This window comes from Pristis pectinata, chromosome 17 (assembly GCF_009764475.1).
Source record: "Pristis pectinata isolate sPriPec2 chromosome 17, sPriPec2.1.pri, whole genome shotgun sequence".
Taxonomy (NCBI): Eukaryota; Metazoa; Chordata; class Chondrichthyes; order Rhinopristiformes; family Pristidae; genus Pristis; species Pristis pectinata.
This window is the reverse complement of record NC_067421.1, coordinates 15,078,816-15,094,519: the sequence shown is the minus strand read 5'-3', so window position 1 is coordinate 15,094,519 and position 15,704 is coordinate 15,078,816. Positions and strand designations below refer to the sequence as shown.

The 15,704-nt window shown below is 41.3% G+C and overlaps 1 protein-coding gene across 3 annotated transcripts in view; it reads left to right on the top strand.

Annotated features, from left to right (window-relative positions):
* Positions 1-15,704, top strand: part of znrf3 (zinc and ring finger 3) — a 218,390-nt gene that overhangs the window by 110,959 nt on the left and 91,727 nt on the right. For all 3 annotated transcript variants that reach the window (XM_052032112.1, XM_052032110.1, XM_052032113.1), the window contains exon 2: positions 3,878-4,003. In XM_052032112.1, coding sequence (XP_051888072.1) covers positions 3,878-4,003 — 126 coding nt within the window. The remainder of the gene's footprint in view (positions 1-3,877; positions 4,004-15,704) is intronic.

Genomic DNA, 15,704 nt, shown 5'->3' with positions numbered 1-15,704 from the left:
AATATTAATACAGCTGAGAATTCTCCCAATCTCTAATTAAAGGGACATTCCCTTTGAACAGAGACATTTCTATTATCTAGTAACTACCTGCTCCAAACATTAGGAACTCAGGATATTGAATAAAGTGCCCAATTCAGCATGAGGTATGTTACCAATCTGACCTCCAGATGTGGACTTTACTTCTTCACCAGCAGATATCAGGAATTTTTCCAGCAGCTGTAAAAATGGGACCATATGCTCTGAGGACCATGTGTCGATATTCACTTCTAATAAATGGATTTCTCATTTCTGCCAAAATGAGTTGACTGGACATAAGTAGACATTTCCCCTGGTTTTAGCAGTGAGCCTTTGAAAAACACACCTTGTGAAAAATCTATATTGTTGCTTCTTGCACTTTTTAAAAAATTGTTTCCAAATATGTTTTGGGAGATTTAAATTTTTCATGAAACCTGAAAAGCATGAACAAAAATGTTGTTGATATAATGAGGTTAATGGCATCCTTACACACTCCTAGTATATAAGTGTAACAGGAGAAATGCCCCCATTAACAAAAACTGAGGGAAATAATTGACTGATCTCTGAATTTAATGGTGAATGCTGAAGTCACATTTCTATTGTGCCATTTCAAACTTCACAGAGTTGGTAATATTATTGTTGAAGTAATTCTCCTGTATACTTTGTGTTTGTTTTTTATGTCAGATCTTCTTACTGAGTGGATTCTACAAATGTATAACACAGCATCTTATTTCTCCAGTCTGTCTTTATTGAGCATGTACTTCATGTGGTGTGTATTTACTTAAGAAACATAAATCATTATTCAGTGAAAATAAAGGGACTAACAAATAATCAAAAATACTGTGGCTAACACAAGGGGACATAATTTTAAGGTGATTGGAGGAAGGTATAAGGGGGATGTCAGGGGTAACTTTTTTACTCAGAGAGTGGTGGGTGCATGGAACGCACTGCCTACAGAGGTTGTGGGGGCAGATACGTTAGGGACAGTCTCTTAGATAGACACATGAATGATAGAAAAATGGGGGGCTATGTGGGAGGGAAGGGTTAGATAGATCTTAGAGCAGGATAAAATGTCAGCACAACATTGTGGGCCAAAGGGCCTGTACTGTGCTGTAGTGTTCTATGTTCTAGAACACTACAGCATAGACATCAAGCACAGAATAATGTTGAACCTTACTTGCACATACCTTCCAAATATAAGTAAAGGGGATACATACCCAAAGGCATGATTATTTCTTATTCAACTGCAAAATAGAGCAGGCACTGAAGATCTGAATCTAAAAATAAAAACTGCTGGAAATACACAGTAGGTCATTCTTCCAACTTAGAACGGAATTACATTTCTACAGAGTTCCCTATTACTTCTGAACTTCACATCAGGTGAAGCTTGATGTATAGGTCAATGTTATAATGCAGTGAAAGCATCACTTAAATTGTACATTGGAAGCTTGAACTAAATGCATTGTTTTACTTGTGTTAACTGAAATATCGCCCAGGGCATTCATATTCAAAATAATGCCATGGGTATTTTATTATTGGGCATTCATAAGATATCCAGTAACTAATTTATATTGGAACAGCCCATGAAAAATATTTAGGCTCTCGTGCAACCAAAGCAAATCTGAATCATTGTCCAAACATTCCTGAGGGAAACCATTGGGACAGGTTTAATAAGTGAGGCTGTTCGCCAGTGCTGTAATCCAACCAGCTCACACAAACCCCTGCTTTGTAACCAAGGCCAAGCATTATTAGAGGTGGCTGAAGTATTGTATATTCTGTGGTTAAATAGACAGTATCCTCTTTGTCTGACTTTCTAAGCCATATTTAATAACTATCAGAAAACCATTCATCCTTTCATGCACTGTATTGCAGGTCTGTGCTGTCAACAAGTTCCAAGAAGTTTACCAGAAAGATAAATGTAATTACAGTAGGTAGATAAAAGATGCAGCATTTTGTTCATAGATTGTGCACTCCTCTGCTTCATTGTAGGGTTTTTTTTTGGCAATTTATCACATCGCCACTAGGGCTACAAATGTAGGCAGCACAGTGGGGCAGCGAGTAGAGCTGCTCCTCACAGCACCAGTGACCTGGGTTCAATCTTGACCTTGGGTGCTGTCTGTGTGGGGTCAGCATGTTCTCCCTGCGACTGTGGGTTTCCTCCAGGCACTCAGGTTTCCTCCCACATCCCAAAGATTTGCAGGTTGATTGGTTCATAGGCCACTCTAAATTGCCCCTCATATGGATGAGTGAAAGAATCTGGGAGAAGTTGATGAGAATGTGGAACTGGTATAAAGAGGTAGTTTATGGCTGGTGTGGATTCAGTTAGGTGCTATATGTCTCTATGGTGCTAAGTGTAATAGTGAACAGGTGGAAGGAATCTTCCCCACTCACATTGTGAAACACAATGAAGAAACAGCTCAGTAATGAGTTTACTGATTCTGAACCTGGGATGTTGAGTTTGGAGTGAACATGTTCAACGTGAAGTATTCCCTTAGTTGCAATATCAGTACCAGTGTAAGCAATGAAGTGCATGTTAGAAAGTGTGCAGTCTTCAAGACCAATTTATTGAGTTCCAATGGGAACTCCCCCCAGTAGTAAATATTGTTAAGTGTGTCTAGTTTCAGCATTTGAAAGAACGAGAAAATTGCATTTACATAGCAACATTCACAACCCAAGGACATCTCAACATGCTTTGCAGCAGGTGAAGTGTCTTTTTTGCAAGTGTAGCCATTGCTAGTGTAGGAAACAAGGCAGCTGATATTTGCCTAGCAGCTTCTAAAAGCAGGGGTGTGACCTGTAATCAGTAATCTGCTGTCCTGTTGATTGAAGGATGTTAGGGGGGATACTGGAGGGAAATTCTATGTCCTTTGAGATAATGATGTGGGAACTTTTGCACCTACTGATCTGAGGAGCCCTTACAACAAGAATATGACCACAGGCAACCTTGGGAGAAAGAAATGGAGAGGGAGGTTGGATGGGGGAGGGGGAGGTGTCAATAGGAATGGTGTGTTTTGAGATGCATACATTAATAAGTATGTATTTTGGGGATGGGGGGGACTTAGATGTTGTGGGCATGAATCATATTTACCTGAACATCTGCTGACCAATCAAATGACCTTTGAAATTTGATCTTGTCAGTTTGGCGTGCTGCACTGATGGAGCTGGTTGCTTCAAACCCAATCCAAGCTAAAATTTCACACAATCTGACCAAACTGATTCATCAAAGGGAGCAGCTAACATGATATTCCAAATATCATTCCAAATACTCCAAAAACCAAATTTATTTGTTGGTTTTATTTATCTTTTCCATCCTCCCTTCTGAGACCCTCTCCCACCGACATGCGAGTTTATATTTTTGCAGTGCATCTCGTAGAAGCTGTTTGTCATTTGAGATTCTTGATTATGTGAGTGAGTAGCTTGATCTCTCTGTGACTTTTAACAGAAACTCAGGCTGACTGGAAGTAAGGATGAATGGGAAGGGAGATGAAGAGACAGTTGTATGGGTATTGTTCTCCCTACTTTGGACTCTGTACTTCTGCTGGACTGTTGTAATATAATGGGACAGGACAGCTGTCGTAACCAAAACAAAAGATGTGCCAATAGTTCCCCCCTGTGCTGAGCTGCAGTATACTGGCATAGCAATGTAACAGTGAAATAAATCCTAGGAGTAATAACCATGTGCTTCCTCTGGTCACTGATGTTAAATGAAGGATATGTTCATGTACAAAAGGGCTAACCAAGAGACCTGGTCTTACAAGGAGCTGAGGGACATTGTTCAATCAGCCCATGATGAGCATATGAAATTTGTCCACAATGAATATAACTTTCCACCTATTAACTTTCTGTTGTTGGTTCTCCCCAGATGCACCCATTGGGACTATGCAACAACAATGATGAGGAGGACCTGTACGAGTATGGATGGGTGGGAGTGGTGAAGCTGGAGCAACCAGAACTGGATCCCAAACCCTGTCTCACTGTACTGGGCAAGGTAAGGCAGGACACACTGGGTACAATCTTGAGTGCACAGACCTGATCTACACAAATCCCGTTGTCTGAAATTTTGATGGATTATAAAACAAATTTGGTTATCAGTGTTTGTCTCATTAGCTTAAAACTAAACATAGTGCTTTAGCATTTTGTCTATATTTAGAGACTGCCAAACATCCACTTTCTTGGGCATTGTGAGCAAGCCAGGAAAAAAAACATAAGGAGAATTACAGAAAGGAATCAGTTTTAATACTTCCACTTACTGGGTGCGAAAATATTAGAGGTGGGGAAGATTGCTTGCTTTAACCAAGGGGACATGCAAAGGAGGATTGTCAGGTGATGAATATTGTTCGATTAGTGTTGGCTGTCCTTATCTTGCAGCTAAGACATGCCTCTGAGTGTATTTGTTGGAAAGTTAACATGATCTTTGTGCACTTTTTATGGTATATTATGAATGGCAAGACATATGTAGAACAAAAATTTTCAGCCATGGATCGTGTGTCGAAGGATGAACCAAGTCCATATAATACTTATGGATTCAGCTTCTCTGCTCCGTCACCTGCTCGATCTTCCCCTTCGTTGTTGCATCGTTCTGTTTTTGACAACTGACATTTCCTGCATCCCGACAGCAACCCAGTTGGTGCATTTCACTTGTGCCTCTGCTGTCCCTTCTCAAGTTTCCTTGAGCATGCTGTTCAGATCCAGTGATTTTGTCGCTTTAGTTTTACTAGGTAACAATTAATTTTCTCGATTTCAATCCCAACTGCACTAATATTATCTTCAGACTCTGGTGAAGCGTCCATTTTGTTACCTTCTTTGGTCAAAACCAAGACGAAGTTATTAAGTAGTTCTGCCATTTCTCTATCTTTACTTGGGAATGTAGATTACTCACCCTTCAGTAGCTTGATTTCTTTATGTTCTTGTTTCCACTTCTGGGAGATGTATGGGAGCACAATCAGTGGCAGTTCTACAAGTCACACACTCTCCTGCCTTGCCCATATCCCATGGATAAATAGTGAAGTAAAAAAAACACATAACCAATTCCGGTGCTGTATCTTTTATATAATATTGTGCAATTCCTAATCTCTACCGTAGTTTCTTGTGGTTTGTTTGACTCTTTCCCTCCTCTGTTGTCCTCTCTTTCAGGTTTCCTACCTCGCTCTGTAGAGTTCAGAACATTAGTTACCTCTCAGAACTTTCTTGGTTTTTCTTTGTCTGTGGACCCACACTATCTGCAGTGTGATCTGAAGGCTAGAGCGAGTATGTCTGTTGATGTATGATGACCTGATTGTAAGACCAGGGCAGGTGATAAGGAGTATCCCCCTAATCTCTGAGGCCCTCTTGAACAACAATGCTGTCCTGCATTTTAGAATCACACTTCACGGCTTGACAACTTCTTAAAGTGACCACAGTATATTATTATTTCGAGGGCAGTCAATTTAAACTCTTAAAGATTGCCTGAAGCACAGAACCCACTTTATATATTTTTCATCAAATGAATTTGCAATTTTCTGAATAAGAAATGGTTTTTAATGAAATTGAATTTTCCCTCTTAAAGTGTATTGATCACATTGAAAGTGGAGAGAAATTAACTTTTGATATAGCAATGCAAAGTAAAGTTTCCTAAATACTTTTTTTTGGTTTTAACAATGTGAAAATGATGTTCGTGTTTGTAATGTTACTAAATGCTGATTGATGCCTGAAGGGCCAGTCAGAAGGAATTTATATGCAGATCATGTACAGAGGGGAGAATGGGGTTGAATTAAAACCATGTTGATTGTCTATTACCCAGAGCTTGGTAACATTCAGATTCAATTAAAGTGCAGCCCCAATTCAACTGTACTCTGTAAACTGACAGACTTCAAAGGGGCTTAATCCCTCCATTCCAGTTTGTTTGAACTTGAGGAAAATAAATTCAAGGAGACAGTATTCTATTCTGCCTTCTGTTCAGGGTTTCTCCTTCCACTAAATGTGCACAGGCTCCCTCAAAATGGTCCCAGTGTTAACCTTCAAAGTACGAGGATGCAGGCTAATCCATACAAAGTCTGCAGTGCTGCCGTGCAAATCTCTGAAGCACTCCACCCTCATTGAAGTCTTGTCAGCCAACTTTGTGGGTGTTATGAGGACCTATAATGCCTTATGAAAATGCTAAACACCTAAGTGGCAGCTGGTGACCCCCCGATGCAGGCATATACATATATTGGCACATATGATGAAACCTTGTTGTGTTGGCACTTGCTGTGACAGTGTTTGGAGGGCACTCCCACCCATGGCGAGTAACTTGGGCAAGATGTCAGAGGGTGGTTGCCAGTCATGGAACTACGATGCAAAAAGAGCCCGTGCCTTCAGGAAAGGAGGAAAGAATATAGAACAGAGGAAATAGCTTTTATTTGTCTTTTTACTGCTTCAGGGCACCTCAAAGCACACTACAGCCAATGAAGTACAGTGAAAGTGGGCCCACTATTACAATTTGTATGGAGCAAGGTTCCACAAAGAGCAATGTGGTAATGGACAGATAATTTGTTTTCAAAAATTGGTTGAGGGGTGCATTTTTTCTCACCACTGCCCTGTGCCAAAGAAGTCCCCCCACCCCACCACCTTCTAAACAATGAGATGAGATGCACAACTGAAAGCAGATTAGGTCTCGGTTTAATGCCTCAGTTGCGTATTGGGTTGCAAAAGCCTTGCAAAGGAGGGAGATTGTAGGATGAGAGTTAAATAGTGATGTTGCTGGGTGCTTGGGTACAGTCCATTGAATTCATTTTACCAGCCAAAGTCCTGCCTCTTGGTTTCCAGTTAAAGATACAGAGTTGGACAATAAATGTTGGCACAATGCGCACATCCCATAAATGAATTTTAAAAATGCCATTTTAAAATTAGAAAGTAGGAACTGATTTTAAGACCTCCTCACTCAACCATCTATCATCAGGCCTATAACATACTGCACAATATGACATATGCAAGAATGGCCTGGGATTTGGCATGGCTTGTGACTTTTCTTTATTCCCTCCTTCACTTGCTGAGGTCAGACCTGGCCTCGTCTGGGCACTTCCCGCAACAGTGCGGTTGAGAATGGGTGGACGAGATTCTCGGCCCCAAGACTCAGTCCCTGTGGCCCAGTGCTGGTGCTCCACTTTGGCACAAGGACCAAGAAGGTGCAACATTTTGTTCTTGTTCATGATCCTTGATCAGTGGTGGAGACTATAACTGCATCATGCTTCAACTCAGAGAAATAATTGTTCATCTGATTCCCATTCCTGATCTCTGAAAAGAGCTCATACCACAAAAGTACCAGGCAAAGACCATCTCTAACACAAAAGAATCTATTGGTATTGGTATTGGTTTACCATTGTCACTTGTACTGAGGTACAGTGAAAAACTTGTCTTGCATACCATTCGTATGGGTCAATTCATTACACAGTGCAGTTACATTGGGTTAGTACACAGTGCATTGGTAGAATGATTATAGTAAGGGTAATGTGTAGATCTGTAGAGAGCAGCTTGCAACGAGTCACCACGTTCCGGCGCCATCTTGCAACAAGCTCCTATCCTTGATATTCAGTAGTTTTGCCATTGCTGTGTTTAACAGCATCAATATGCCATTGACCTGAAACTCAGGTGGACCAGTCACATAAATACAGTGGCCATGAGAGTAGGTCAGAGACCAGATATCCTGCAATGAGTAACTCAGTTCCTGACACAGCAGAGATTTTATTCCATCTACAAGGTACAAGTCAGACCATCAGGGAATCCTCCCCATCAATGTAGGAACAAGCAACTGTCAAGAAGCTCGACACCATCCAGGTCAAATCCATCACCCTAAGCATTCATTCCATTCACCGGGTGCACTCTCGCTACTGTGTGTACCATCTACACTGTAGGGGCTCATCCAGGCTACTCTAACAGCACCTTCCAAAACCCCCTACCTCTACCACCAAGAACAGCAAGGGAGACTGACACATAGGAACCACCACTTGCAGGTTCCCCTCCAAGTCCTGTTGCCGTTTCTTCATTGTCACTGGGTCTAAATCCTGGAACTCCCTGCCAAACAGCACTACCTTCACCAGAGGAGCTGCTGTAGTTCAGAAAGGCAGCTCAACATCACATCTCCAAAGGCAATTAGGGCTGGGCAATAAATTCTGGTCTTCTCCGTGATGCCCTTCTCCTGATAAACAAGTTTTTAAAAAAGGCGTGGGATCAGACCCGAATGATTTAGTTGCTACAGTTAAAGGATCTACCAAACTTCCATAACTTTGTACAATAGTTGGGAAATAGCCAACTTCACTTGGTCCAAGACAGTTATTTATTCCTGCCACACAATAACCTGGTATCAGACTGAGTCCAATCCAGTAGAAAAACAGTAAATAGGATGCACCGTTCGAGGGGGGAGGGGGGGCAATGGCAAGTACGTGTTTGGGGAATAAATATCTCAACTAATAGTAGATTGTGAAGAATATGTAAGCAGTGAAAGATGAGAAGGAATCCTTTTCTCCAGCAAATTCTTCAGCAATGTGTAAGTCATCTGGAATTTGTAGATTACCAGATGGACAGGAACAGCTGAACCACAAGTCTCTCTGGGCCTGACTGATGAAAGAAATGAAGTTGTCGGTGCTTTTCATCTCACCCCAATCTCAGCCTCTTTGCACTGGCTTAAGTGGACAACATGGACAAGGAAACGGGGGCGAAGCATGTTGTGGAGACACATTTAGGAGGTGCTGAATTCTTTTCAAAACGTAGCTTTTCATCACATGAGAGTCTGAGGGAAATTGCAACTAACTCGATCTGCACAAGAGTCTATTCGTGCATGGTCCCTCGAGTGTGAAGAACAGAAATCTTCACCTCTGTACCTGATCACCTGTCAATCACCAATTTAGCTTTTCCTTCGCAGACAGCAGTCTGTGTGTCCATATATGTTATGTGCATAACGTATGATATATTTCTCAGGCTTATACATTATAATCTCTTTCCTATCTTATTCATGCTGATTTGTAAAATAGGCTGAATGATTCTTCTCTGATTTCATCGCTTGGGAGCTATTTATTTTTTCCATAGGCTTACTATTTCGAGGAATTGGCCAATAATTTATTGAAGTAAGTACAGGCTAGAAACTCTTTCCACTGGCAGTGATAAAAGTGGATTTGAGGTTCTCTCACATTGCTCCTCCATTTATTTTAGCAAGGGGGGGGGTTAAACTATTGAAAATCTGCATCCCAGCCCACCAAATGTTTCACCCATCCTCTCTCCCAATTGGTTAAGCCTAATTATGCCTTAGTTCATGACATTTTCTGAGGACCTGCTCCACCTCTACCATTTTGTTCCAGAAGCTATTCTTGAAGCCAAATCCTGGCCTTATCCAAGGTCTACATGAGCGGGAGTCTCACCAAATTCCCCAAACCACACAGACAATGTAGCCGCTTTGTTTGCCTGCCCTTCAGTGGTGTAGGGCCACCAAAGCCTTTGAAGACCTTGAATTGAGATTAACCCATTCACTGTAAAGATCAAATATGGGCATATTATAGACTTTTATGTTTCTGTTCTACATAAGTTTCCGGTATCATGTCTCAGTGACATTGCTATTGTTGTTTAGTGGGAAGTAACTTTGGTGACAGATATTAGATCAATGAGAATGGGGGTGTTTTTCAACATCAGAGAAAGAGCTGGTATGCTCCACAAACAATTAAGGTTTTATAAATTAAAAGACTTGTGCTTGCAAATACTGCTTGGATACCTCACCCAAATTAATGCAAAAAATGCCAGACATATAGTGTGCAGTGTTTATATCATCTACTGTTTCTGTTCACATTAGGGCTATGATTTGTCAGTCATCGAATGCAGTAATGAAGAGGTGATGAGTAGACGTTTATTTCATTACTGTTATTCAGGCACATCAAACACCTGCCTCCTTTGTATATTTGTCATTCAAGGGTTTAAATTATTACTTTGTCTTTCAGTGGGAAACAATGAATAGCTAGGAAGCTCTGACTCCCTAGCCATTTTAAGTGAATATGTTTTGTCACTGGCTGGACCATAACCTGCCTAAGGGCGAGATGAATCAGACTGGCATTGTGCCCACGGATGCCACGTAAACACAGTTGTGTTCAGATCTCAGAGCTCTCCAGTAGAGAAAATCTGTCACCTCTCATCAAACCATCACAAATAGCTGCTGAGTACCATGACAATATTGGCAGGTCACTGGTGAGATTGGGGAATGGGGAAGGAAAGTTGCTGAGGTTTTTCTTCTGAGGCAGGAGTTCTCACAACAGAGGATGGCTTTCTCATGAAACAGTGGCATATAGTTGCAACAACATTGGCACATCATTTTAATCAGCTGGGTATACAAAAAACCACCATCCTGAACTGAGCCAGGACTGACTCACATGTACACTTGATTTTGATGGGGATATGGATGCAAAAAGAAATTTGCATATTGCCAGAACATTGTGTGCAAACTAGGAATAAAATAAATGGAACTGAAGTGTCAATCAGCCACGGTCTCATATAATGATGGAGAAGATCCGAGGGACTCTTGTTCTTATACTCCAGGCTGCTGTGCTTCACCCAATCTGCTCAGTAGAACCATGCTTTTCTGGTGTGTGCCCATGATCCTCCTCAGCACCAGTGCAAGAAAGTCAGCTACAACAGGGGATCCCATGGATTTCAGCAACTCCCCACCCTTGTGAACAAGAGACAATTTTTTCACTGTACCTCGGTACAAGTGACAATAATAAACCAATGCCAATATTAATACTAAAACATTGACCTTGCTAGTAGCTGGCAGCAAAGAAAAACTTGAAGTTATTCTGGAATGCTGAGACTAATTCATACTTTAGCTATCCTGCTTCGGAAAGATGTGGTTAACACTGTGGTTAGCTTCCTATAAACAGTACACAAAGCTCTAGGTGTTTGGTGCTTAAGAGAAATGTAATCCACTGAACAGCACAAACCTGTGTCCCTTAGGACCAAGGCATGGTCAGGCAGGAGGACGATTAAATAACTTGACTTGCATTATCTCCATCTGAAATACAAGGCATCAAATTTCAGTTTCCAGCAACATAGTGGGCCAACGTTTTATTCAAAATGTTGTATTGTGTATGTAGGGGTAAAGTTTCCACAAAGTTGTCCCCGCCTCCACAGCAGAAACCCTAGAGAAATGCTGGGAACGGCTAGGAGATCATTTTTGCTACATGACCTGCAAATTATGGTGGTAGGATAGGAAAATCCTTGGGGTAGTTTCTGACAGATTGCTCTTGTGTGTCAGGAATTGCGTCCAATTCAAGCCAAGTCTCCAGTTTATTCATTTTTTTTCTCTCTGTCTTGCACAGGGCATGCGCTTGGGTTCAAACTAAGTCCAAGTATATGGAAACACCGAATTGGCTTTACATTTGCACTTAATTATTTGCTAATACAGTTTCATTTACATAATGCTGTATGAAATTTCATTTTCAGATTCAGCAATGGGTGATGTTTGAAAGGGCTTGCTAATATCAGCAATCATTACCATGGTTTGACTTCACAGAATCTTAAAACACAAATGGAGACTTTTCAGCCTGTGAAACTCCCTCTAAAAGAACAATTGAGTAGCGTTCCCCTGCACTTTTCTTTTCAAATATCTATCCCTTGTAACTCATGGTTTTTGAATTCTGTTTTCATGACTGTTTCTGGTAGCACATTCCAACAATTTCTCCTAACTTCATTTTGGTTTGAGCAGTGATCTAAAATTTGTACCATCTAGCTACTGATTTATCAAACAGTGGAACAATTTTTTTTTCTGAATCTTGAATGTCACCCCCCCCCAAACCCTTTGTACTGAAAAAGCCTCTGTTTCTTGGTAATTAATGCTTCTCTTCTCCAACACCATCTTATAAATACTTCCTATACTCTATCCACAACCATGTTATGGGAACCAACTCTCACAGTATTTCTGTTTAGAAACTCAACCTCAGCCAATAGCTACAGTAGTGTATGTTATTCTCTGCCTCCAAAACTCAGTTACGATCACTTGAAGAGAATCTTGGAAGCAGAGTAGAATGCATTAACACTAGTCCATAGCAGTTTTTTATGGCCACAGATTGGGAAAGAGTTTCAAAACTTTATCTCATTCCTCCTCAAACTGACCTCTTTGATCACATTTTTGGTCACCTGCTCTCACATCTCTTTACGTGGCTCAAATTGTGTTTGATGATGCTTCAGTTGGCTGTTTTATGACAAAGTTATTACATAGATATGGTTTGTTCTGATGTGGTGCCCAGAGGTGATACAATATTCTAACATATCAATATAAATGGAGAATTTTTTAATGATTCTAGACCAACTAAATGAAGAATCCACCACTCCTGTGTTGTGTAGTACATTTTTACTTCATTCAAACAGACCATTCAACCCAATTTATCTATGCTGACCAGTAGGCAACCTTCCATATTAATTCCTTTGCCCAGCACTTGTTCCATAACCCTCCTTGCCTAAGCGATTCAAGTGCTCATCTAGGCACTTCTCAAATGCTGTCAGGAACCCAGTTTCAACCATTCTCTCAGGCAGTGCACTCTAGGTACTCTCTGGGTGAAGAAGGTCCCCTCTAAATCTCTTCCCTCTAAAATTCCCTCATATTCTCTAATAAATCTCTACTTGTGGATGGATTGTTTTAACTGGACCATTTTCTTGCCAATGCATACTATTGGTGGCTATTTCTTTCAATCCGAGCCAACCGTTGCCAGTAGCAAGCAGACTGTGCCCTCGTGTTGACAGCAGCATCCTGAGTTTACCGCAGTAATGTGTAGTTTGTGGAGACACAGGTTCTCAGGATGTTGGGTGGCACAGTCAGTTGGGGTGGGGGGCAGGGAGGATGTCTCCCCAGGTTTTCCCACATCAATTTATATTGTCCCAGATTGCATTGGGGGTGGTCATTTAAAGCTCTAGAGGATTTATGTGTTTCAGTGAGCAGGCTAAGCATCAGCAAACCACATCAATCACTGTTAATTGGTAGACCACGTATTATCCTGTGGACAAAACTTTTCTGGCTGGTGAACTCTACCTAGAGCTTTGTATTTTTAGGCAGATTAGCATAGATTATTACAATGTGGGGGAGGGGGAACATCTGTGGGTTTAACTCTCCATCATCCACCTCTTGGATCCTAAACCCAGAACATATTTGCCTTGGTAACAGTTCTAGCTCACAAATCAATGCAAAAACCATAGGGGCTGACTTACTGCAATGTTGGTTCAGGGACCTGTTTAGAGTGAGCATCCAAGTTACAGGCCAAAAGGTACAGAGTTTCATATTTGACCATAACATTTTCCCTTCTCCCCCGTCCTATCGCACAGAAGATACAAATGCCTGAAAGCATGTACCACCAGGCTCAAGGACAGCTTCTATCCTCCTGTTATAAGACTATTGAACGGTCCCCTAGTATGAGGAGATAGACGCTTGACCTCACAATCAACCTCGTTATGGCCTTGTATCTTATTGTCTGCCTGTACTGTACCTTCTCTGTAACTATAACACTTTATTCTACATTCTGTTATTGCCTTCCCTTGTTGTACCGCGATGATGTAATGAAATGATGGATGTATGGATGGCATGCAAAAGTTTTTTACTGTACCCCAGTACATGTGACAATAATAAACCAATTTAACAGTAAGGCAACAACAATGTGCATTTATATAGCACTGTCCCTACAGGGTGTCACTGATAGACACCAATAGAGGAGGTATTGATGCTAGTGGAAAAAGCCTTGCTTGAGGAAGAAGGCTTTAAGAAGCCACTTATAGAGAGAAGCATGGAGTGGTAGAGAGGTTTGGGAAATAAATTGCAGAGTTTAGGATCCAGGCTGCCACGAAGGAAAGTGGGCAAACATGAAAATGTGCTGAGGTAGGAGGATTGCAAAGCAAAAGAGTTTATCCTTTGCTTTCCTTCCTCATTTTACGTGGTGATCCATGCACAGATTGGTAGTCCAACACCATGCAATTAGGTGCTTCTGTACAATGGGAGTGTAAACACAAGGATCTTCCCCTATTCCATAGTGTGATGGAATATATGCCTATCATTCTGATGCTGAACACATGAGTCTGGTTTACAATGTAAAACCTATACACTGACTTGCTGGAGAGCTCTGTTCAGGATCTTCTGAGCAAAGGCAAGAGATTTGGAAATAGAAGTTGTAGTTATGGAGCTTATGTTTAGAAAGGAAATCTCTATGACAATTATTTCTCTCTACAACTCTAAAAACTTTCAGTGCTAGGGGCAAACAACTAGACTCTTCAGATAGATCTTCCAAAGGGTCAACATGGAAATGATGGGCCAAATGGCTTCCCCACATATACTGTAAGATAATATGATCCTTGCATCCACAATCTGATTGAGTGGGAGAAGAGGCTCAAGGGGGTGAAAGGCCTACTTGTGTTTAAAATGTTCTTTGGCTACTGTTAGGGAAACGGAGGACACCAAGACTTCTCAATGCAAGTGTAAAAGTGGAAGAACCAAGATAACTTCTCCCCCAGAAATGGTGCTATGTAAGTAAAAGAGTAAAAGTAGTTCATATGACAACTAACTACGCTGGCAACCGGAACTGGTTCATCAAGGCGCAGGTTGAAGTGTGCAATTCAATGATGGGCATCATTTTTCAGGAAAACGTTTACATAGACCTCCTCATTTTTGAAGGAATTCTGCACCAATTTTTAATTTCGAACAGAACAACCAACATTCATATCCAAAAAGCAAAAGAAAAACCTTCAGCTGCTGGAAATCTGAAATAAAAGCAATAGAACTACTCAGCAGGCAAGGCAGCAACTGTGGAGAGCACTGTCTCCACGAATTCTCCCTGCCCTGTTGTTTATTTCCAACACCTTGTGTCTACATTTCAGATGTCCATGATATACATGCTAAGCAATCTGTAATGAGGTGGATGCGCAGTCGGTGCTTAGAATTTCTATCTGGGCAGCTGGAAGTTAGTTTTCCTCACCTCACCCTTGCTATGAGATATATGTGCAGCGGAAGAACACTCTCCTGCTGACACACCCCATGGAAAAAAAGTAAGATTTGTTAGCAGGACCCAGGAAAATGAAGCATCAAAAAATAGGAGCAGGAGTAGGTCATTTGGACCTTTGAGTCTGCTTCACCATTCAGTACAATATACCTCAATACCATATTCCCATTCTCTCCCCATACTCCTCGATGTATTTTGTGTTCCTGGAAGTTAGCAGGAGAAAACAGTAACATTGAGATGCAGAAGGGGGCAGTCACTATAAATTCTCAGTAGATCCATTGGTGTAACAAAAGGGAAGGCCTATTTAGCTTGCAGCTTTGCAGTGCAGTTATCCAGCTCTCGTATCGCAGGTTGTATTGGCTACTGCTAACCCCAGAGGAAACAAGAAAGTACATGGACAATCCTTGTTCCTGACCAGCTGAGGACTAACATGGAGAGAAGCTATACACAATGGAGTCTGACTTTCAATTAGATCAAGCCTTCAAAATAGTTGAAAGATAAGATTTTCCAAGAAGTGGCAGTTGATTGTGTGCTGCCAGTCCTGCATTGGTTTACAGTGGGTACTGATGGAGTGGGCCTGGGGCTGTGTGTAGACAGTGCAGGGGAGGCTGTCTTACATATCAAGAATGTGGGAATGCCTTGAAAGCCAGGTAACAAGTGAAAAGAGGGAAAGAGTTAATATTTCAGGTCAGTGATCAGAACATCACTATTGCTAACCAGATT